This window comes from Lontra canadensis, unplaced genomic scaffold (assembly GCF_010015895.1).
Source record: "Lontra canadensis isolate GAN:19392208 unplaced genomic scaffold, GSC_riverotter_1.0 scaffold57, whole genome shotgun sequence".
Lineage (NCBI taxonomy): Eukaryota > Metazoa > Chordata > Mammalia > Carnivora > Mustelidae > Lontra > Lontra canadensis.
In genome coordinates this window covers 12,837,212-12,861,838 of record NW_022631051.1, presented here as the reverse complement: position 1 = coordinate 12,861,838, position 24,627 = coordinate 12,837,212, and the positions used below count along the sequence as shown (strand labels likewise).

General features: G+C 52.7%; 1 protein-coding gene across 1 annotated transcript in view; it reads left to right on the top strand.

Moving 5' to 3' along the window:
- The window catches only part of BCR (BCR activator of RhoGEF and GTPase), a 114,896-nt gene that overhangs the window by 36,187 nt on the left and 54,082 nt on the right, over positions 1–24,627 (top strand). The window contains exon 2 of the mRNA XM_032876041.1: positions 21,163–21,344. Within this exon, the coding sequence (XP_032731932.1) occupies positions 21,163–21,344 (182 nt within the window). The remainder of the gene's footprint in view (positions 1–21,162; positions 21,345–24,627) is intronic.

Sequence of the window (24,627 nt, the reverse complement as noted above, 5' to 3'; positions counted from 1 at the left end):
GGGCTTCCTTTTCCTCCAGGACAGACGCCTTTTACTGTCCCGGTGGACTGAGGAACATCCGCCTGGGTTTGTCTGAAGCACCTTCTGTAGGCAGACGTGGAACCCAAACAGAGGCCAGTGGGAAGGTAGTAGGATGGAGGTAGGGCAGATTTGCCTTTGGCGAGAGCAGACTTCACCAGTCTCCTGACATCACAACCAGGAGCCCTCCCCTTGAATTGTGTGTGTAGGTCTAAGTGGGTCCTTCAGCCACGCATTTTGCAAAGAAGTGTACTCTCCGCATGAACTCAAATCAGAAAGAGCCTCCCTAAGAAATAAGTAATTAGCTAAGTAAGGATCAACTGTATCTCTTGTCTTCTGCCGTGACTGCTCTAGGAGCTGCTAGAAGCCACCGCAATAGCTGGGTCCAATCTGGTGGGCACCTGCAGAGTCAAATGCTTTTTCTGCACCTATTGATATGGTCATGCACATACTCAGTCTCACCTGGAACTGGAAGTTCAAGCTTTCTGCCTTTGAATTTCCTTCTATGTGCAGTGGTGTTCCCTGGGATTGGCCCCTATCCATGGATATCATTTAGAGGGGTACAGCCTGTGCTCATCCCCTCTGCCTTCCCCAGTAACTTTCCCCCAGCCCAGCTCCGCTGACACTTGCACTGTGGATTCAGGCCTGGACCTCCTGGCGTTGTCCCCCACCAGCCCCAGCAGTTTCCAATCTGTGATGCCCCAGAAGCACCTCTTTGCTTCTTGTTGGTTTACTCATCGGTATCCTACCCCCATTTGCTCAGTCATGGCTCTGCTTCAGGCCATTCTGTTGATTTCTTTGGCCCCACTCGGAGGTTCTTACAGGGTAGGTATAGCTGCCCACATTTCTAGAAAGAGAAAGGCTTCCAACTCTGAATTCATGGAGATCTTTGGCAAGATCGGGAATTCCTGGCCAGAGGATCCCAGAAATTGCTTCCCCACTCTCGCCTGTCCTGCATGCCAAGACCTGCCTTCCCACCAGCCTGCTCACCAGCCGCACGTCCAGCTGTCATTCCTTGGAGCACCCACCCTATGCAGTTGTCATGGACCACATAGCATTCCGCCATGGAATGTGCTCCATCTTGCTGTGGGGTTCCAGCTTCTCTGGAGCAGGGGGCGCAGGTGGAGTGGGGAACACAGCATCCAGAACCATCTGACAGGACAGATGGCATCAGGCGAGCTTTTGTTTTCCCATTTGCTGAATGGGAGTGACGCTAGGAACTTACGGTGCTGTGTTGGGATTAGCAGTGAGGTCTGTAAAGCCTGGCACCCTATAGGTGCCTGGGAATGGGAAAGAGGGTGGGGTCGTTTCTGGGATGATTTCCCTGCTCCACTTTGTATAGGAACCAGCAGCATGTGCTGGGTGTTGGGTGCCGTGGATCAGGCTGTCTCGTTTGGAGGTAGCCTGGCTGTGTTCTGGCTACCCCCTTCCCGCCACGGGAGTGGAATCCAGGAGGAATGCATGTGGCGTTCTTCCCTGGATACTTGGGCCACCTGCACCGTCTGGCAGGGCTCAGGGACTTGTGAGTTATGTCCCCACCCACGCCTGCTCCCACGTTTATGCCCCATTTTCAAAGGGAGAATCTGACCCCTGGATAGAGCTGCAGATGGGGGAAGGAAGTCCCACACGAGTTGGTAAGTCTTTGAGGGTGTTCCTGTCCTATTTCTCAAACCTTCCTCCTTCCCTCTGTGGCCCTGTCATGCCTGCCTGCTGCTCAGGGCACCCTTGGCCTGTCTGAAGAGTGCCATCCTTTAGTTGATGAACCACCGTGTCCCAGGATGTGCTGTCGACTTAGTAACTCTGACCTTAGCTCTATTTCCTAACTTTATGTTGCCTTTTTGGCTCCCCAGCCAAATGTAAGCCTCAACACCCAGCGCTCACCTGAGGATAGAGCCTGCTGATTTCAAAGCCTCAGGCCCAGCCTGGGTGATAGAACCCAGAACCCCATTGCCCCTGGGCAGGTGCCATCCTGGAAGCTGCAGCATGCCAAGCACAGTGCCTGGCACCTTCTCCTCGGAATTTGCTGGCCAACTGAATCCTTTTTATTGATGAGAAGCCTGGGTCCCAGAGAGATGCAGTAACTTGCCAAGTTCTCCCAGGTAGGAAGTGGTAGGGCTGGGTTTGAGCCAAGATCTGTGCGGCCCTGCACGTGAGCTCTGCATTGGGTCAGCAGCTCAGGTGCGACCAGCCTGGGGGTGGCGGCCCTTGTCACCTGGGGACGCAGGAGCCTGGGGGCAGATGGGGCCTCACTGGGCCTAACTGGGATTGAGGGTCCAGCCCAGCTCGGCCCCTCCCAGCTCTGTGTCCCTGCAGCTGGTCAGCAGTGAGCTCACCTGATGTACCTGTGGGCACTCATGGCTCTGTCATACCCCAGCCTCAAGGTGAGACGGCCAATGAGAGAGGCTGTGATTGCTGCTGGGTCACTGGATGGAGGGAGGTCATGTTAACGAGGACCGTGCTGTGGGCCCTGGCCCAGGAGCTGCAATCTTAAGGCAGTTTGGCAAAGATAGGCAGGATTTGCCAGCCAAAGAATCTGGATTAGGCTCCCTTCAGTGGATGCACATACCTCCTACTTGTGCATGTGCTTGCACACACATGCTGCATGCACACGCTCATGCCACACGTATGCAGATGTACACACACACAGAGGAGAGAAAATACTGAGGGACAGAAATCTGCTCAAATGATAACAGTCTGGGTTATCAAGATGATAACAGACTTGGGTCTAGAGCCCTGGAGAGAAGAATCTTTCCAGACTTTTGGGATCTGGTGGAAAATCTCCCCTCTGGGGCTCCTCTGCTCCTGCTTTGGTCTTCTAGGACCGCTTGAGGTCTGCAGGCAGGGCCCCAACCAGAGCACAGTATCTGCATTCGAGCCTCCAGAAGCCCCCTGTGCCCGCCTGAGGCAGCGTCTCCCCGCTTGGATGCTCAGTTCTTGCAGTGTGCTTTGCAGCAGCCTGTGTAGGCTCTGGGCTCTGGCAGCATCTCCACGCTGCCCCCACTGGCCCTTCTCCTGGCAGAGGCAGCCTGCGGCACTTCTCCACCCGGTGCTGACAGGCTGTTCTTGTTTGAAAACAGAAGACACCATTTCTGCTTCCCCCCTCCCTTTCCCAAAACACAAGGCTCGAGTTCAAAGCATGCCCTTGAAGTGCTGGCTCTGCATGTGCACATAGTGGGCCCTTAGCGCCCTGGTCCCGTCTCTGCCAGCCTCTTTCCGCCAGTCCTCAGAAGAGCACAGCAGTCCCGCCTGCTGCAGGAGCTGTGCCAGCCAGGGCCCGTGGAAAATCAGTCGTTAGGCCATGGGCACGTGGGGTCAGTGGGCAGACCTTGGAAGCTTTCCCGCTTGTCCGTGACCCAAAAAATCACTTTCGGTTTTTGTGACTCAGAGATGAGCTCAACCCACACATCCTTGAGATGTTCTGAAACTCAGGGCCGAGTCCTCCGGAGGGCTGTCAGCTGTGGGATTGTCTAAGTGAGCGTTTTTATAAAGACCCTTGCACAGAACTCTCTGGAGATAAGTAAATAGAAATTTTACCATGTATTGTACCAGCTTAAAAAGGAGGGGGGTTGCTGTTAATCTCATGTTTCTTGGCACCCCCATGTTGGTAGTTATGTGTATGGGTGGTTGTCTTTTGGTTTTGATCTGCGCCCTGGAAGGTGGAGGGAACCAAGAGCTCAAATAAGTCAAGCAGGGAACAGTGCCTTTACAAATGCCTCCCCCAGATGGTTAGGGGCCTTAGGACTCTGGCTATCCTAAGGAGCTTCTGAGTCGTTGAGGAGGGATTAGATGTGGGTTGTAAAGTAGGTCAGAAGCTAGGTAGGCTCTTACATACAGTGTTTGGGAAAAAGTACCTGGGGGAGTGTCCCCCAATGGGCAGGAGGTGACCATCAGGTTAAGTCAAATTTGGGAAGGATTCGTCGGAGCAGCAGGCCCTGAAGATCTGGTAGAATTCAGAGGCCCAGGGAGGCCATCTGGACAGAGAAGGTGTGAGCCGAGGCCCAAAATGGAGCATTGGCAGGGGGGTGGGGGGCTCACTGCTCAGGGGGCAGGCTGGTGAGGATCAGCACTGGCCTTGCAGGCTCAGCAGAATGTTGTACCCCATACTCCCCTCAGCTGCGGTGAGGATGGAAACCAGGGTGGGCTTGAGGACAGAGCCTCAGTGTCCGTTTCACTTCACTGCTCTGGATTTCCTGAAAGCAGCTCTGCTACTAGCCTACCTTCTGGGTTAGATTATTGGATATAGACTGGATACGTGTTTCTCCGATTAAGGGAACCCTCCACACAGGGTATAGAGGAAGGACATCAGTGTCCAGGCCCACATCTTCGAAGGCATTCTGTGGGGGGCTGCCGAAAGGAAAGGATGTGTTACATCACCCAGGAGGCGTGGGTCTTTCTAGAAACCTGGAATATGACGGGCTTGTGTTTATATCAGAGTGTGTCACCTTGTTACCCCAGCTCTGAGGCCTTCCGTAGGTCACCATGCTGGGCACTGCTGTCCAGTTTCTGACATCGCCTAAAGAAAAGGGGCTCTGTCCAGGCACATTCCTTGGGCTCCTGCTGTCCTGTGGGCTCTAAGCAGCCCATGGCTCTCTCCTCCCCCTAGGCTCCACCTGGCAATAACAGGGTACACCCTGGCTGAGTGGGGTAGGGAGCTAGGGGATGTTTATCTGCACTGCTGCTGTACTGACTCCTGGAGCCTCTTTGGGAGGCTGGGCGAAAACTGATGGCTCTGAGGTAGTCAGGGTCCTGCCGTCCAAACAGGCCAGCCTGACCTTCCCATTGTCCCCGGCTCTTTTAGTGGCGTTTCCCACCTTCCAGCTAAGACCAGAGCATGGCTCAGGCTGGATTAAGGCAAGACCAGGGAAGCCTATACCTACACAGCTGAGACTGGCTTTAAGAAGACAGAGCACACCTCAGGAACCCTGGGCATAAGCTGTCAGAGGTCCTTTAACAAGGGCTGAGAAGGGTCGCACATCTATTAGAGGCCTGCTGTGTGCCAGATGCTGCTGGGAATGTGTGGTCTGCCTGGGTCTCCATGTGCTCACCTCTACGGGGCGGGGGGCGGGGTGGGGAGGGATGGCGGTGCCACTCTGGAGGTGAAAAGATGCCAGGAGAGCCCCCTTAGGTAGCAGGCTAGAGTCTAGTTCATGAAGAGCAGGAATCGGCCTCATTCTTTCCAGGTCTTTGTGGGAAGTATGAGCTCAAGTCCTGGGCCCTCCCCAGAACCTGAGTGAGGTACCAGCCTGGTAGCATGACTGCTGGGCACAGTGACCCAGGTGAAGCAGGCTGTTACTCGACTATGTGCAGTATTTCTGGGAGAAGTGCCAGGCTCACAGCTGTTGTCCAATATCTCTGGGAGCCTTTCCAGATGCCTCATTTCCCCTGGGATCTCAGCATTCCTGAGGGAAGGGCCTCTTCCTAGAATGTGTACCCCTGATGGGCCCAGGGCCTTCTGTGGTGCAGTGGTCCGCTCTGCCCGCTGTGGCTTGAATCTCTCTCTGGAGGACTTGCTTCTCCTAAAAGGTGCTTTCAGAACTGAGCATACCACAGACCCTCAGCAGGAACTGCCGCAGGGTGTGCTGGCTGGGCTGGCCGGTGGCAGAGATGGAGGCCTGAGTGGCCAACTGGCCGCTCTGCCAGTGGGGAGGGGGTCTTGGGTATGTGCATTCTGTCTCCTGTGGTGCCAATGCCCAGGAAAGGAAGAGGGAAGATGGGCCTGGTTCCCAAGCCTGGCTGACTGGGGAGTGAGCATGGAGCCTGCACCAAGCTGTCACACTGTGATGACAACTGGGATTACCACCTACGGTGATAATTCCCACATGACAGTTTCAAGTTTCAGGTCAAGAGCTGAAGCTAGTCCTCTGTCTCCTCTTTCATCTGGACAGAGATCCTTGCTGGCTTGTTTCCTGGCTCATTCCTCAGCTGTTCTCAAGGCCTTGTGCTCCACAGAGACCCTGTGACCCGCAGACTCTGCACCCCAGGGATTTGAATGGGGAAAGCTCTGCTCCCACTGATCCTGGCTGCAGAAGAGAACGGGGCGGGGGAGCCCCAGAAGAGACCTGCGGGATGGAGGAGGGCCACAACCTCCCTGATAGACCGGCAATGGTGTGCTGAGAAGGGCAGAGTGGAGCTGCCATTTGGAGCCCTGGTGGGCTCTGCATCAGGGCAGATGGATGGGATCATCCTGCCAAGTCACCCTCTGACCCACAGCAGCCTGAGTCCCGGTCCATGCCATGGGTTCTGCTAACACATGGTTTGCCGCCCAGAGAAGAATCTTCCCAGGAGCCCCAAGCATGGGAGCTCCTGCTCTCCACCACCACCCCCTGCCCCTGCCCCATGACCTTTCCCAAAGTGGAGCCTTCAGCCTCACAAGGAAGTAGAGGCTAATACTGAGTGCCCTAGGAAAAGTCAGGCAAGAGGTAATCGTGCAGTTTTCTGGAAAGGAGCTCCAGTAACAACCACAGGAATAGCCGAGGCTTCTGATAATTATGATGAATGATGCTTATGCTTCTGGATGCCTCCTCCCTCTGGCAGGAGAAAGGTAGCCTGCTTGTCACCCCTTCAGGGTGTGAGGGTGGAGTGTCATTATCCCCATTTCACTGGTGGGAACATGGAGAGATGAAACGAGCCTCGGAGCGGCTGCCGTAATCCTTGTTTGTTTGTTTCTTTTTTTCTGGGATGATGGAGGAAGTCCCTGGAGGTTGGATTTGGGGGGTGGGGTGTGGAGTCTGGGAACAGAGGAATTGCATTTCCTTCTCCAGATATGCAAGTCAAGGATGGTAGAGCTCCTGGCCACTTGATTCAGGAGCACAGAAGGTTTTCCAGAGAAAAATCCATTCTGTCCTAGACTTTGAGAACCTGCTGCCTCCTGGTCTGTTCCTTTGTTTTTGACACTGGGCACATCTCAAGTTCTGGTGCAGAATGTAAAATATCCCCCTTGACACCTGCCACCCAAGCTCACCTCCGGTTCATCCCCAGGATGCCTGAAGTCAGGGATCAAGCTCAGGGTGAGGCTAAACCCTCTGAACCTTCAGGAGGAGGCCTTGGCCAGGCACACCTGCCTGGCTGGATCCCTGCTTTTCAACTCAACTCATTAGCTGCGGGCCTCAGGGAATGTTGCTTCCACATCTAGACTTTTCAGGTTTTTTCTGTGAGACAAGGTATTAGCTTTCTTGTAGAGGTGTGAGGACTTGAGGCCAAGCACCTGGACAGTGCGTTACCGTGACTGTGTGTTGCCCCCACAGAGGTCTCAGGGTCCCTGACTCAGGCCAGCATCCCAGGTGCCTTCCCCTCTTTGCATCTAGAAGCCAGCGAACCTCTCAGGAATGCCATAGATTGGAGTGACCCAGGACTAGAGCAGAGAGGAGCTTCAAGACCAGCCCCCAGGACTGATCCAGAGCTATGACTCTGCAGGGCAGGAATGTGGGCAGACAGGAGGTTCCTTTGTCTGGTGGGAAGTCTGTGACTCCCAGTGGAAAGGACCTGGGCCTTGGAAATCCACTGAGGATGGAACAGGGCTGTGGTAACAAAACTCCACAGACCAGGAGACTTAAACAACAGACGTTGATTTGTTATAGTTCCAGAGGCTGGGAGGTCCCAGATGAGTGTGCCGGCCAGTCAGTTCCTGGTGGAGACCTTCTTCCTGATTTGAAGACATCTGCCTTCTTGCTGTGTCCTCACATATCAGAGGGACAGAAGGAGCTCTGGTGTCTCTTCCCTTTCTTAAAAAGGACACTAATCCTGTCATGCGGGCCCTACTGTCATGACTCATAACCTCTTGGGAGGGTATGAGGTTGAGATTCTCATCTCAATGAGGTTGAGATCAACCTAATTACCTCCCAAAGGCACCACATCCAAATACCATCACATTGGAGGTTAGGGCTTCAGTAAGTGAACTCAAGGGGGACACAGACATTCAGCCTGTAACGGGCTCACAGGCGTATCATCATTCTATCCCCAGCATTGGTCTCTGACTTGTGGGTGCTGTGAGCTTATCATTTCGATACCTTCAGTTCCCTTATGTGTGGAGAAAGCCCCCTTTCAGAGGTGGATGAAGGGAGCAAACTGAGCTCCCCTTGTCAGGTCTTGAGGTCAGGAAGGAAGAAGGTGCTGGGGTTTCACTCAGGTCTCCTGCCTTTCCTGTTCTCCCTTTGAGGGAGGGGCAGTTGGCAGAGTATTTGGGCGGGGGTGTCCAGAATGCTTGGTTTCTAGAATTTCTGATTTGTACAGTTGGAAGATATCCTGGTCGTTCTGGTCTGTTCTTGAGTAGCACAGTCTGGGGCAAACCTGCAGTAGCTTAGCTTCTGATAGAGAGCGGTCCTGGTTAAGACGAGCCCAGGAGGGCGTGAATATTTTGGGCGGCTGCAGGGTGTGAGGTTCAGGGCTGGCCTGTGAGGCACAGTGGCTGCTCTTTTCTTCTTTCTCTGCTGTCTGAGTCTGGAATGTGGAGGTGCTGTGGGTGTGCTGCTGAGCGTGGACAGCCCCCAAGTGGCTGCAGCTGGCTGGCTGGGCAGAGTCCCATTTCCATATGTGGGTGAAGCATTGACCACGGAGACACTAGGTGGGAAGCGGCTTCTCAGAGCCGGTACCCGATCTCTGTAATTACTGAGTATTAGTTTCCTAGGGCTGCCTAACAAAGAACCACACACTGGGTGGCTCACACAAGAGACGTTTATTGCCTCACAGTTACAAAGCTGGAAGTCTGAGATTGAGGCATTGGCAGAATTGGTTCCTTCTGAGGGCAGTAGGGAGAATCTGTCCCAGGCCTCTAGTTTGTATTTTTTTTGTTTTGTTTTTGTTTTTTGTTTTTTTGGTTTGTAGATGACTGTCTTCATGTTAACATGATACTCTCTCTGCTAGTCTGTCTTTAAATTTCCCTCTTCTGGGGCACCTGGGTGGCACAGTCGGTTAAGCATTCGACTCTTGGTTTCAGTTCAGGTCGTGATCTTGGGCTTGTGAGATCAAACCCCACATTGGGGTCTGTGCTCAGCACAGAGTCTGCTTGAGATTTTTCTCTCTCCCTCTGCCCCTCCCCATTGCTTGTGCTCTAAATAAATAAATAAATAAATAAATAAAATCTTTTTAAAAATTAAATAAATTTCCCTTTTCTGTAAGGACACAATTGTATTGGATTTCGGCCCAACCTAATGAACTCATCTGGACTTGGCAAAGACCGTGTCTCCAAATAAGGTCACATTTGGATGTGTTGGGGGTTGGGATGTCAATATGTAAATTTGGGTGGTGGAGAGACACAGTTCAGCCCATAACACTGTGCTTCATTCTTCTTTTTAAAAAATTTCTAAACCTGGCAGATCTTTAGTTTTTTGTCTAGGGTTTGTTTGGGGGAATTAATGTAACATTTATCATCTTAACTTTTTTAAGCATATCATTCAGTCCTATGAGATACATTCACATTGTCATGCAACCATCGCATCCACTTATCTCCAGAACTTCTCCTTCATCCCAAACAGAAACTCTACATGCTAAGCAGTAAGTCTCCCAGCTGCTGACAACCCCCATTCTATTTTCTGTTTCTATGAATGTGCCTATTCTAGGTACTTCCTATTGTCATGGATTGAATATTTATGTCTACCCCCCATTCATATGCTGAATCCCTAACTTGCAACATGATATTTGTAGATGGGGCCTTTGGGAGATAGATCATGAGGGCAACCCTCATAATGGGATTAGTGCCCTTATAAGAAGAGACCCAGGGAGAGCAGTCACACTTTTTCTTTCCACCCACCGAAGACAAGGCCATGTGAGCACACAGCAAGAATGAATGCATCTTCCTGGCAAGAGCCAGGAAGAGAGCTCTTACCAGAACGCAGCCCTGCTGGCACCTTGATGGTCAACTTCCAGCTTCCAGAACTGTGAGAAAATAAATTTCTGTTGTTTCATGGACTCAGTCTCTGATATTTGGGTAAGGCAGCCCCAGCAAACTGATAGATTCATTATTGGTGGAATTATGAGGTGTTTGTCTTTTTGTGACTGTCTTATTTCACGTGGCATAATCTCCTCAAGGTTCACCTGTGTGGTAGCATGTGGCAGGACTTCCTTCTTCTTTTAAGGCTGTGTAGTACTCCGTTGTATGTGTACACTGCATTTTGTTATCCATCCATCTGCCGTTGGACACTTGGGTTGCTTCTGCCTTTCTGCCATTGGGAATGATGCCGCTCTGAACGGGGGTGTACGTGTACTTCCTTTCCTAACTCCCCCCCGCCCCAGGCTTCCTTCAGGAAGGTCAGTGCTGAGGTGGAGGTGGGGAAAGTGAGTGTTCCTCTTGCCCTTCATGGCCCAGCCCTGGCCTGGGCTCCATACTCTGACCCCCGGAACGGGGAAGCCCTTCCTTCCCACCATCTTTTCCCTCTTGCTCTCCACGTTTCCTTTACAAAGTGGGAATAGAATGGGGGGAGGGAGTGCCCACAGCCATGCAGTGACCATGTGCCTCACTTCCCACATTGCTCCCAGACCACAGTCCTGCCCTCAGTGCTAGCCTCTCTTTAAGGGCCCTACTCACCTCTATTGCCTTGTGCTCTCCATGCCCCATGACTCCTCTGGCCAATTGCCTGTAGCCAAGCCTTGGGCTCAGGTGCTAGAAACTCATTATCCCCTTTGTTCTTCCTCCTCTCTCCATGTGAGTCCACTCAGTCTGGGCCTGTTCGTGGCATTTGTTGTCATGATGTCCATTCTCCTGAAACCAGGCCCTCGACCCATTTGCCTGGAGTGACCATTACAGAAGCCTCCAGCTGGGTCCCACCTGCCACTCCATACACAGATAGTGCTGCCTGAGTGTCCTTACCCATATTCCCTGGGTCCCCCTCTTGGTCCAGACCTCTGTGACCCTTGATACCTCCTCTAAATCATTTCCCGGGTCCTTGGCCCAAAGCCCAAGGCTCTTTCCAGCTTTACTTCTTCCTGGCCCTCCCACCTCATTCCCAGCTTATCGCCTTTCCCAGGCCTTCCTCATTCTCCCCCTCCCCGCCCTGGCATGGGGCACCTCTGAAGCTCCTCTACTGGTTGAAGGCCCAGTGGTTCTTCCATCCCACACAGACCTCACCTCTGTGAAGCCCTTCGGACCCTCTCCCCGAGCTGGCCGCCTCTTACCCATGGCATCACTTTCAGGCCATGGACTGTGCCTCTGTTGGTCTCCTGGGGCTGCCATCACAAACGGCCATAGGTTCAATGGCTTAAAACAACAAATGCGTGTTCTTCCACAGTTCTGGAGGCAGAAGTCCAAATCAAGGCGTGTTGCAGGGCCCTACTCTCTGGAGGCTGTAGGGGAGAATCCTTCATCACCATTTCCAGTTCCTGGTGGCCCGGTGCATTCCTTGGATTATGACCATGTCATTTCAATCTCTGCCTCCAGCTTCACACAGCCTTCTCTCCCATCTCTCTTAGGGACACTTGACTTTAGGATTAGGGTCCATTGGATAATCCTGGGTGATCTCTCAGAGTCCTGAATTTAATTATATCTGTAAGGACTCTCTTACCAAGATAAGTTCCCTTCGGGCATTCCAGGTGTTAGAATGTGGACATATCTTTTGCGGGGGGGGCCACCATTCAACCCACTATAGTGTCCTTCCCACCTTCATGTTCTGTGGGGAGCCACTGTCTGCCTCTCTGACCTCATTAGGTCTTGGAGTGGTTACTTCCTTAGGGAGATGGTCTCTGCTGCCCCACCTGAGGGTCTGAGTGCCCCCCCATGGGCGGCTTTGCCATAATACATGTCATGTGACTCCTGGGATTCTGCTGGCTCCCCGGGGGCTGGAGCTGGGGCTGTGGCACCTGCTGTTATGTACCCAGCACGGGGCCCAACAGGGAATAGAGGTGCCCTGCATCTTGGCTGAATGTCGGGGACTTGCTAAATACATCAGCTTGATTGTCTGAGGCCAAACTGCCTCCAAGAAATCTTTCTGAACCTTGTCAGAGAATCATGGTAGTGCTGGAGAAGAATAATCACATCATCCAGTGGCCAAGGGCTGCAGCTTCCCAGCGGGTATCCCATCCTCCGCCTGCCCCACTCTGGTGCCATCTGGTTCCAGCCCCAGAACAGAAGTGATCTTTCCCTCTTTGAGGATCAGGTGGGTCCTTGGAGACAGAAGAAAATCTTTTAACAGCTCTCTCGGGGCTGACTGGGGAGTCCTTGTCTACCCACACTGGGGACATTCAGTCTTTATTGCTAAAAGTCACCCGCAGCGTTGACCGTGTGGTGATTCAGTCTCCAGCCAGCTGGAACCCAAGCCCCGGGTGGGAGAGTCATAAGAGCTATTGTATCAGTCGGCCTATCTCCTCCACGAGGGCTCAGCCTTGTTCAGGGCATCTTAAGCTGCCTGGAGCTGAGGCATTGGTCCATGAGCAGGACAGGCTCAGGCCCTTCCTGACAGGCATTTTCTGGTCTGTTGAGGAGACTTGACTAGCCCCAGGGCCTTTCGTGTGCCCTAGGCTGGTCGGGACCTTGACCTTCCACTACCCAGGCAGCTGGGGCTTTCCATGCTAGCTTGGTGCTGTCATTGTTGGAGTGGCAGCATAAAGGCCAAGAGCTCCCGGGATCCTAGAGTGCCCCTCCTTCTCCCACAGAACCAGGGGCTCTGACAGGTGGGCTCTCGCCAGGGTACAGTGACCAGCTAGATGGGGGACATCTTGTTGGTACAGAATTTTGGTCCCCCCTTGGTCTAGATGCAAGAAGGAACGGCTGCCTGCTGAGGGTAGAGCAGAAAACAGAAACCCCACCCAAACCAACTGCATAGCTTAGAAAGTAATGCAGCTTGTGACTGCCTGCGGGTGGCCTGGGTTTATGGTGCCAGGCAGTACTGACGTCTGTCCGGAATGATGTTCTTGGTCGTCAGGAAACAGCTGGATAGTGTTCCGGGTTCCCTGTTTTAACAGAGGAAAACAGATCTTTTTTTTTTTTCTTTTTCTTTTTGAGGTGGAATGACAGAACATAAAATGAAACATTTCAAAGCAAACAGCTCACCATTAAGTATTCTCAGTGTTATGCGACCACCACCGCTGGTCAGTTCCCAGACACCCTCATTAGCCCAGAAGGGAACCCCGTACTCATAAAGCATCTGCTTGGTGTCTACTCTGGAAATTTGGTAGAAACAGAATCTGGTAATCTCTGGTCTTTCAGGATTGCCTTCTTCACTCAGCGTCACGCCTTCGAGGTTCACCCATGTTCTTGTCTCTATGAGTACTTCATTCATTTGAAGACTGAATGATCCCGTTGCGTAGATACACCACAATTTATTTATCCGTACGCCAGCTGATGGACAGATATTTGGGTGGTTTTACTTTTTGGCTGTTAGTGAATAATGCTGGTTGAACATGGCTTGAGTTATCCCAATACAAGCTTTGCTTGGAACCCCTGTTCTCACTCCTCTGGGTTGTAGGCCTCAGAGAGGAATCTCTGTGTCCTGTGCTTACCAGGCTCAGCCCTTTAGGAACGTGTTAAGAAGGTGACCCCCAATAGGCAGGTCACACAGATGGAGCCAGGCATAGTCAGGCTTCACCTGTTCTTGTCTTGGAGACGCCTTTTCTTGTCTGAAAAATGAGCATCTAGAAGCTCCTGGTCACTAAGGGGTCAAGGTGGATTCAAGGACATCAGCGCTGGCCCTCGCCCAGAGGAAGTGCCCAGCAAAAGCGTAACAAGTCTTTTGCAAAAACACTGCCTTGCTCTGGCACATGTGAGGCTTTTCTGCTCTTTGGGAAACTCGCTCCCCGGAAGCACCACAGATGTTCTCCAACTGCGCCCGGGGTTCTGCCACATAATAAAGAAGCCAGCGGAGCCCCATGGGGCCCATCCTGCAGGTAGAATCTGCTCCCGGTGCACAAGTTGGTGGGAAGAAGGCTCAAGGCCATGCATGAACGTGGCATCCAGAGCCAACTCAGCTCGGACCTATAGAACCTGTGTGCTCTTCAGTGAGATCTGTCTTTTTCTGTCCCAGCCAGGGTTTTCTGAGCCTCTCTGGGAGGCACAATGCCCAGCTGACAGGACCCCGACCCCCACCCCCACTCCCACCCCTCATGGAGGTGAGCTGCCATCTGGAAATCACCAGCCCCGTGGCACTTTTAGCACAGTGCTGGATGCCTGCAACCCAAGAGAGGTGCAGGGCTTGGGGGGCGGGGGAGGCGGCGGGAGTGGGGAGAGCAGGGCTTCTGCAGATACAATGAGGTGGAAGGCTCAGTGCCTGCCTCTGCAAAGACCTGTCCACGGCAGCTGGCAAGCCACCAGAAGGAAGATGGTGTCTGAGCCTCTTTTACCTCAGTAAATAAGTATGACCCAGCCCTTTGCTGACAGTGTAGACAGGCATAGGAGACCACCCTGCCTCAGTCTTAATGCGTGATTGAGTTCTTCCCACCCCTACCCAAGTTCCTGGGGTCCCTTATCATGTCTCCACCTGGACATGTGTTTATCAGGATCCCTCTCCTGGCCCTTTCCAGCTGTTTCCATGTCTGTTCTGGGAGGGGAGGGCTGAGAACATGATCTTTGTTCCTTCTGAGGATTTGCTCCAGGCTCTCATCTCGGGGTGCATTGGTCAGAGGGTAGAACAAGAGCTGGGATCCGGGCCCCGCACCTGTGGCAACAGCAAGGCCACAGAAGCAAGATCTAAGGACCCTCCAGGTACATTGGGTTCAGCAGGGCCTCCTCTGCTTGGCTACAGCCAGGAGACCTGTGGCCGGGGATCTGAGATTGGTTCTACACACATTTCCCAGGAGCCCTGTGGCAGAGACCCCAGCAGGGCCTGCCAGAGGCCTTGTTGTGCGATGCATGCTTCCTGGCTCACAGATAGGAAAATGGGAAAGGAGTGTTGAAGTTACTAGAGCTGTTTGACCCAGGGCTGGGCTAAGGGAAAGACAGGTATGGGGAGCAGCTGGGGGCCCAGGACCGAAGCAGAGCTAAGAGCATTTGGGGCTTGGAGCGCAGATACACTGTGGCCCTCTGGGGGTGGGGAGGACAGCCCCTACAGGGCTGTGGACACATGTGGTGCTGTGCTCCTGAGGAGTCCTGCTCCAGCCCCAGGTGTGACCTGTGATTACCAGAGTGTTCCAGGCTGGCAGGGATCTCATCCAGTCTGGGTCAGGAAGATGTGGGTGGACAGGGAAGTGGCCTAGAAAAGGTGATGTGTAAACTCTGAGAGCAGAGGGATAGCTGCTGGGGACAGTGGCTCCACCGGTTTGACTGGTTGGCAGTGTGACAGACACCTGGACTCCTTTGATGGCTATACGTACTGAGCAGGAGCAAGGCCTTCCTTTCTTGTCCTTGGTTTTCTTTTTTGTTTGTTTAAGATTTTTATTTGACAGAGACACAGTGAGAGAGGGAACACAAGCAGGGGGAGTGGGAGAGGGAGAAGCAGGCTTCCCACAGAGCAGGGAGCCCGACAGGGGGGCTCGATCCCAGGACCCTGGGATCATGACCTGAGCCGAAGGCAGACACTTAACGACTGAGCCACCCAGGCGCCCCTCTTGTCCTTCGTTATTAAACACATACACATGGAAGACTATAGTGGAGACTGGGGACCCGCCACCCAGCTTGCTCTCATCAAATCAGGGAGCATACTGCTTGCAAGTTTTCATTCTATGTGTGTTTTAGATGTGGTTCCAGGGGGCTGTTGGTGATGAAGGGGAGGAAGGGAAGCTCTCCTGGGCCCTCCCAGCTCAGCTACCCAAGCGTTGCCGCTGTCTGGGGGGGGACCTTAGGGTTGTGTGCGTGTGCTTTGTACTTGTTACATAACATAAAATAGAACGTTTTAATCACTTGCAAGCATGTAGTTCAGTGGCCTTAAGCACGTTCACGCTATTGTGCGGCCATCGCTCACCTTTTTCCTCTTCCCAGACTGAGATGCTGTACCCACAAAACAACTCCCCAGTCCCTCCACCCCCACCCCCCGGCAGCCACCATTCTACTGTCTCCATGAATCGACTATTCCAGGTCCTTCCTATAAGTGGACTCACACAGTCAATTTGTCATTTCAGGACATGCTTATTTCCCTTCAGATACTGTCCTCAAGGCTCGTCCATGTTGTGGCCTGGGTCAGAATTGCCTTACTTTTAAAGGCTGAGTAATATCCCACTGTGTATCCATCCCACGTTTTGCTTATCTGTTCATCCCTCAGTGGACACCTGAGTTGCTTCCACAGTTTGGCTATTGTGAATGATGGAATATGGGTGTGCACATACCTATTTGAATTCCTGCTCTCAGTTCTTTAAAGCATATACCCAGACATGGAATTACTTGATCATACAGTAATTCTGCATTTAATTTTTTAAGGGATTTTTAAAAAAATATATTTACTTGAGAAGGAGAATGCAAATGACTGAGAATGAGCTAGGGGAAGGGCAAAGTGGAGGAGGGAGAAGCAGGCTCCCCACTGAGCAGGGAGCCCGCTGCGAGACTCTGTCCCAGGACCCTGGGATCATGACCTGAGCCGAAGGCAGATGCCTAACAAACTGAGCCACCCAGGCACCTGAGGAATTTTTTTTTTTTAATGTTTTATTTATTTTACAAGTAGGCAGAGAGGCAGGCAGGAGAGAGAGAGAGGAGGAAGCAGGCTCTCTGCTGAGCAGAGAGCCGGATTCGGGACTCTATCCCAGGACCCTGAGATCATGACCTGAGCCGAAGACAGAGGCTTTAACCCACTGAGCCACCCAGGTGCCCCAGGAATTTTTTTTTTTTTTTTTAACCAGTATTGTCCTTGAAGTGTGAGAAGGGGATGTGGTCTGGGCTGACTGGGACTTATTCCTCCCACTTGGCAGGGGTGGGGGTGGCTGCTTTTTTCCTCGCATCAAAGACTAGATTTTAGATTTGCAGAGTGCTGGGATTGTGGCTGCTAAGCCGACTGGCCTGGAGAGGAGGAGGTTTTGGATTTCACTTTGCACGTCCCTTTTCCACGCTAAGCCAGCCGCTGTCTGCCAGCTCTGAGTGGACCTCTCTCCCTGCCCCCACCCTGCCCTCCTCCCTGCTGGTTAGCTGCTCCAGAGATCAGCCTCATTTCCTGAGCCTCTTGTAGCTGTCAGATCGCAGGCCCTCCCCCGCTGAAACCAGTATTTGCCTTCAGCTTTGGGTAGAACTAGGCTTACCTCAGCCATCATGTGCCCAGTCCTTTGAGGTAATGAGACGCTGAGAGGTTTTCCCAGTAGATATTCCTGGTAGAATAGGGGAGAGCAAAGCCCCTGCTCCCACTTTGCTCTAGTTCTTGGGAAATGGCGGTTCCCAAAGCCTGCGCCCCCCCAGGAATATACTTCATTCCAGGAGGTAGTGAAAAACTGTGGTGTGAGAGGAAGACTGGTTCCTGCATGCACTTAGGATGAGGGATGAGGAAAGGGGGGCTTTCCTCCTTGCCTGTCACATTGACATTGAAGCAGGCTGGGGGTTCTGGATTAGCTGGGACAGTGGGCTGAAGCCTCCCATGGAATGTACCCAGCAGTGACCAGCTGTCTGGACTCCAGACTTAAAAGCGTTATTTCCTCAGACATCAGTTTGTGGAGTGCGTCAGAGTGGGAAGCAGCTGGGTTTTGAATTGCCCTGATCCTCATAATTACCCTGTTGAGTTGGCTGTGGAACCTGGTTTCCCTCAGTCTCACCTGGTGGAGGTGAGGTATCCACATCAGAGTCAGTGGCCCCACACAACCCTGGCCTTTGGGCAAACCTTCACCAGGCACTTGGTTTTACGTGGGGTTTTAATCAGGTTGTTGCTAAGCTAGCCCTTTGTTTTGCACATGTGGACTCTTGGAGTATTTAGAGGGAGCCCTGGGCCTCCCCAAGTCTGACCCTCAAGTTCTTACTTGGGGCATCACTTGGTGTTAATGTGACCTGGGGCGTGAGTGCAGTGTGGTCATAGGCCAGGACATCAGGTGGTGATGCTCAGAATAAGGGTCTTCTTCCAGGTGATGAATATGTTGATTTCTTAAAGCATTGTTATTTAAAAAAAAAATAGTTTAAAGTTTCTTAGAGAAGCCATGTGGACAGTGAAAATTCTGAGCTAATATAAAAACCAGGTCCAGAGGAGGAGCTGGGAGCAGAGGAAGGATGCTGTTGAAGGAGGTGAGGTCAGGAGGTAGGCAGGGCGTGGCTAGATGATCTGGACAGTGACCTAATTTTTTTTTTTTAAGATTTTATTTATTTATTTGACACAGAGAGAGAGATCACAAGTAGGCAGAGAAAGAGGATGAAGCAGGCTCTCTGCTGAGCAGAGATCCCGATGTGGGACTCGATCCCAGGACCCTGAGATTTATGACCTGAGCTGAAGGCAGAGGCTTAACCCTCTAAGCCACTCAGGCGCCCCAGGACTTAATGATTTAGAGCAGAGCTGGCCTCCATCCATCTAGTTTAGTCCATTTGCCCGATTATAAAGTCAGGAAAACAGAGACACGGACAGCTTCAGTGACCTGCACTAATTCTCACAAGTTGGTAGCAACCTGGACAGAACCAGAGCCTCCCTTCTGGGAAATGCACACCACAGCTCACAGAATTGGTCTACCCGTCCCCACCCCAACCCTGAGGATGTGTCCTGGGTTGCAGGACTAAGAGTAAAGACCCCTGCAGCCCAGGGGTTCATTCAGGATACCTGTGAGGAAGGCGTCTGGCAGCCAGAGTCTTCTGTCCAGGACCTGGACAGGCTTGGGAAGCAGCTCCCATGAAGGGCAAGGTTTCAGTAGAGGCTGCTATGATATAAGGTTTGTATCATGGATGTTGAGAGGACAGGAAGTCCTCTGTGTTCATTTTGGTTAAAAAAATCTGTGATTCCTCCAAAAGGAAGTAGAAGCTGAAGTCAAACCTCTTTTGGGGGTGGGGTGTGACGCTAGGGTTCTGTATGAACAGGGTTTGTGCTTTTTAATACATTTGAACCCTTCCCTTCTGTCCTCAGGGATGCTGGGCAAGAGCTAGTTAAGTGCCTTTATAGATGCTTAGGAGGAGGAGACAGTACCTGGCTTTGGCCTCTGACTGTCCTGGTAGGACAGTACAAACCCCAGCAGGGTAACACGTGGTGATCGTATCAGGAGCCCATGAGGTAGCCCAGGGATTAGGGAGACCAGGGGATGTTAGTATAGCTTGTTAGGGGACATGGTAGGAGCCCACCCAGCTCTGTGGCTCTCCCAGCCTATCTGCTAGCCTGTGCTGGGGCCTTCTGTGGACACACACAGCAGCAGAGCTCAGCCCGACCTTTGCGGTCTCTACCTGTACGGAGACAGCAGGGGCACAGCAGGGTCAACAGGACAGCACGGTGCTGGATGCCATCTCCTGCTGGTGCAGCATTCTTAGCCCTGCTTCCTGCGGGAACCTCCAGGAAGCCTTTGCAGCCACCAGGGCCCAGACCTCCCTGAGTGTCTGATTCTGTGGGTCTCTCTTGTTTTTGAAGCTCCCCAGATGGCACGAATGTATAGCCAGAGCTAAGGACACCTGTGAGAGGGCATGTGACCTGCTGGGTCCCAGACATAGAGGATGTGGGAGAGGCAGAGGTGGAGGCAGCTGGGACATAGGTGGATGAGTCGAGCCGGGCACTGGCAGCCCTCAGAGCTGGGAGTGGTGAGTACCTGGTCACTCCAGCCACAGCACCTCTTGGCTGCCACATGGAAAGAACTGGAAACAGTCCCCCTCTAGAGTTGCCTAGGAGGTCTCTGCCGCCTGGCCTAGGTGGTATGGTGCCACCAGTGCCTGGAGCTTGAGCCCCAGACTAGGTATGCTTGGTGGTAGAAGTTGTTAGAAACTCGTAAATAAACAGTGCAGAAGCCACCTGTGGTGGTGACTTTTGGACAGGGCTGGTTGCCGGTGAGTCATGATAAAGGTGATGTAACCCAACCAAGATGGCCTCACGGAAATCCCATTGGCTGTGAAGGCACCCTTTAGAAAGAGTTAAGAAGTGACTGTCACATGAGGCTTGGAGCAGATTGGGCCCTTGTGGGTTAATGTCTTGGTGAGGATTCACTGATTTAGAACAGTTTTGAAAACAGAACTACAGAAAGGCAGGTGAGGATACCCAGGTGGCTCAGTCGTCAAGCGTCTGCTTTTGGCTCAGGTCATGATGCCAGGGTCCTGGGATCGATCCCCTGCGTCAGGCTCCCTGCTCAGTAGGGAGCCTGCTTCTCCTTCTCCCTCTGCCACTCATGCTCTCTCACTCTCTATCTCAAATAAATAAAGAGAAATCTTTAAAAAAAAAAAAAGAAAAGAAAAGAAAGGCAGGTGAAGGGACTTTGTGATTTAACTGAGGAGGAAGGGACAATTGTCTTCAGTTGCCTTTAGGATTGGAGGTGTTTTTTTTTTTTTTTTTTAAGATTTTATTTATTTATTTGACAGAGATCACAAGCAGGCAGAGAAGCAGGTAGAGTGAGAGAGAGAGAGAGTGGGAAGCAGGCTCCCCGCTGAGCAGAGAGCCCAATGTGGGGCTCGATCCCAGGACCCTGAGATCATGACCTGAGCTGAAGGCAGAGGCTTTAACCCACTGAGCCACCCAGGCGCCCCTGGAGGTGTTCTGTATAACCAGAGAGCCCCACACAGCAGGGAGCCGGCCATAGGGTAGGCCACTCTGTCCTCACAGGGATGCTCAGATCGGAGTAAAGGTGGTCTGGGATTTTGCCAGACCAGATGGGAAGTGGGCTGAGAGTCAGCCAAGGGACCAGGGTGGAGTGAGGGGAAGGGGCTATAGTGCCCTTTCCCTGGGTTGGGCCTGGCAGGCCTGGAGCACTGCTCATGGTGGCCAGGGCTTGCTCCAGATCAGCATGATCTGTGCTCCTCACCCCATCAGATCCCCATGGATAGGTGCACAAGGACCACCCCTGATAGCAAGATGTTAGCTAGCATTGGGGGTCCATTTTTCTGTAACGGCTCAGACCCACCTCCAGGACAAGCACAGATGTGCCCCAGACAGTGTCCCTGTAAGCGTCCCTGCAAGCCCGGTCTCATTTTCCAGGGAGCGTGCCACTTTTTTGGCCCCACCTTGCCATGTGGTCTTTGCTCAGCTGGTTGTGAAGGTGAGGTCAACCTACCTAAGGTCCTTGTTCAACACCTTTGGGTGACAGACATCATCAGCCGAGTGCCTGCTGGAACAAGAGGGATGTGGACCCCCCCCAGGCAGCTGGCCCTCCGGCCCCCTGACCCTCTGGCCCCCTTTCCCTGTCTCTAACACAGCTGCTTCTCTACACACACAGATGCATCGTTTGGAACGCCTCCTGGGTATGGCTGTGCTGCAGACCGGGCCGAGGAACAGCGCCGGCACCAGGACGGGCTGCCCTACATCGATGACTCACCCTCCTCCTCACCCCACCTTGGCAGCAAGGGCAGGGGCAGCCGGGACGCACTGGCCTCGGGAACCTTGGAGTCCACCAAAGCGGTGAGTCCCAAGGTGGTAGGGCCAGGTGTGAAATGGGGCTTGGGCTTGGCTCTGGACAGCTGTCCACTTGGTGAAGGTGCCCTGGAGCGCATCTACTCTCTCGGGGGTAAGTAGCCAGTAGGTGATACCAGGAACAACCAGTGGTTGAAGTCACTAAAAACCCCTTCTTCATTCCCCCATCTGGTGTACCTGTAGTTCTGGAGATAGCCTCCCGGGGGCTTTGAGCAGGGAGATGATGGAACAGTCCACTGAGCTGGAAGAGATAGGCAGCACGTGCTGAGGCTGAGAACGCCACCGCCATCCTACTGGCAGGATGTGGTGGCAGCCCCAGCCATGGCGCCGAGGGGCGGAGGACATGGGCAATGTCTGGGCCCTTCCCTGCGCCACACGCAATGCCCTCGCTCTTTTTTACCGAAAGGGCTGCTGTTAATGACTCTGTCCATTTGCCCAGGGTCTTTCCCTTGAGGTCTCATTGTCATTAAAAATCCTGTAGTCACCTTCGCTTTGGAACATGACAGATAGCTTCTCTCTGGTTTGTGTCTGGTGATGTTCCCTCCAGGTTTAAAAATGAGAGGGATCTGCTTTTCTCCATTGTTGGTAGAAAGTGCTAGAAGTATATCTTTTTGCTGCCGCTGGTTCTCTGCTGGGCTGGTGCCTTCGCAGTGGGATTGCTTCTTACTTATGCTCTTGTGGTTTCTAAAGACCCTGGCATTGGGCAGGCTGCTCATCCTGAACTGTGAGGTTGGGAGGGGAAACCCGTGCGTAACAGATATACACACCTGTCTTGTGCAACTTTTTTGTCGTTGTTTTTAAGATTTTATTTATTTATTTGAGAGCTAGAGAGAGACAGAGAGTACAGGTGGTGGGAGGAGCAGAAGGAGAGAGAGAACAGACTCCCTGCTGGTGGGGAGCCAGATCTCGGGACCCTGAGATCATGTCCTAAGCCTAAGGCAGATGCTTAACCGACTGAGCCACCCAGGCGTCCCCATCATGCAGCTTTTTATCCAACATCTGGTTTTGCTGTTTTACAGATTAGGAAACTGAGGTTCAGAGAGGCAAAGTTAGTTGCTCAGAGTCACACAGGTACCAGCTTCGAAGCCTTCCTGAGTTCCTCAGATGACACTTGTGTAACCACCTTGCCTTTATCAGTGCACTCCCTTGGCTTCCTGCTTCACAAGCATGATCTGGTACAGATGGGGATCTTTCTGGTCCTGAATAAGTAGGCTGAGTCCTGAACTTGGGATGAGGCTGCTCCAGGAGGCTGATCTGCCCTCCCTGTGCCCCAGACCCCATGCGGCTTGGCTGCCCGCCCCCACCAGGCTCCTGCTCTCAGACCTCATCTACACTGACTTGGAGTTCTGCCCTCACCTTTTAGCCACAGTTCAGGGGCTTATCTGCGGTGGAGCCTGTCCAGATCCCAGTGCCTTCTCCCTCTTTGGGCGCCCCCATGGGAGCCCATAGACATGTCTCACATCTGTGCCTCCCAGCAACAGCACACAAGAGTCGTGGTTTCTCTACGTCCTTGCCAGTACTTATTTTCTGTTTTTTTGATAGTGGTTATCCTAATGTGTGTGAGGTGATAAGATGGGAATTTAATTGGAAAAGGGCTGTGCAGCCTTGTTCCAGAAGCCCTCTGGTTAGGTGCTTGGAGGCACCTTCCACTGCCCTCGAGAAAGACATGGTTTTGACTTCCTGGTTTCCTTGCCCGTGCAGTGCCCGGACAGTAAGACTTTCTTCTTTCATTTTTTATTTTTGGTTCAAAGAAGACAGTTGTCACTTTCTAGCGCCCACAGCCAGCACGCTAGTCTTGAGACCTCAGGTTCCCTATCCCAACCAGCTGGGTTCAGGGGAATCCCTGCTCAACTTTCCCTACCCTCCCAGGGGGTGCTCCTCTCCCTCTTCTGAGCTTGAGCTCAGTCCCTTCTAGGGACCCTTCTCAGTGAACTCCTGGATGACAGGTCTGTTCTATGAACTCCTGCCCCCAGGGTAAGGTAGGGAGTCAGCAGAGGCCAGGAACCACCTTGCCTGGGGTGCTGTGGGAAGGATCCAGGCCACATTGGGTTGGTACTGGTGACCAAGGTTACCTATGACTTTCTCCAGCCCTGGGCTTTCTGAGGTACCTCCCCATCTTGACCAAGCTGTTTCTTCCTTGAGTGATGACTGTGTGATCCCAGATGGGGACAGAAGGTACAGGAGAGGGCAGGCTGCCCCCCCAAGCAAGAGCCACGAGGCACACATCCACCATTTCTTCATGGCCAGGTGGGGATATGTGTTAGCAACCCCCTTGGAGTTGCTAGGAAGAACAGCAGTAGGCCATTTTGATGACCACTGCTTCTCTCCCCTAGGAGGGCAAAGCTGGCATTACTGACCTGAGGCAGTGTCATGGACACTCCTGGAAGCTATGCATAGAGCTGTGGGCTAGCAAGTAACCTTCCTTCAGCAGTGTCAGGGAGAGGGGTGAGGGTCTGGCGTCATCCCCAGCTGCCATCCTGTGGCATGAGGAAGCAGGGCCCATGGTTTGCCACGTCAGCACGGTCAGTCCTTCTTGGGGTCCTCGAGAGTCCCGACATCATCCCTTCTATTTGTTTATAAGGGGCGACATCGAGGCACAGAGAGGGGAGCCGACATTGTCCAGCAGCCCCTGCCCACTGGGCTCTGGGACACACTGTGCGACTCTGCTCCCACAATGACCTGCCAGGTCCTATCCGCAGGCTACCAGCAAGGGGTAGGCCCGGAAGCACTAGACCTCAGCATGAAGGGGCTGATAACACCTCAGCCCACACTTCTCATGTTCAGGGACACTTCAGGGAGTGGTGAAGCTGGATGGGCCACCAGCCAGGGGCTTCTCGTGGGCGTATTGGGGCTGAGAAAGCAGATACACACTTGTGTACTGTTGCTTTGCAGAAGTGGCCATGCCCATGGACTCTTTGAGGGTTTTGTTTTGTTTTTGGCTGGGGGTGGGGGGGTGGGGTTGATTTTTTTTTTTTTTTTTTTTTTAGAAGGAAACCAAAGTAAACACACATGTTCAATCAGTCACTCCTACTCAGAAGTCAAATTTGCATTTTTTATAAAGGAAGTAAATGCTGGCTTAGGAGTGTTTGAAGACAGACTGACCTGCTCTATAATTTTGCTACCGGCCATCACCACACTGAGTGTATCTGGTCACCCGTTGCGCTCATGGAACAGAAGTTGTAACTCTGACTTATGCTTTCATCTGAGCAACCACAAGTCCATTCACTTTTGTGATTCAGTGGTTAGGTCAGTGGTTCAAATCACACTTCGA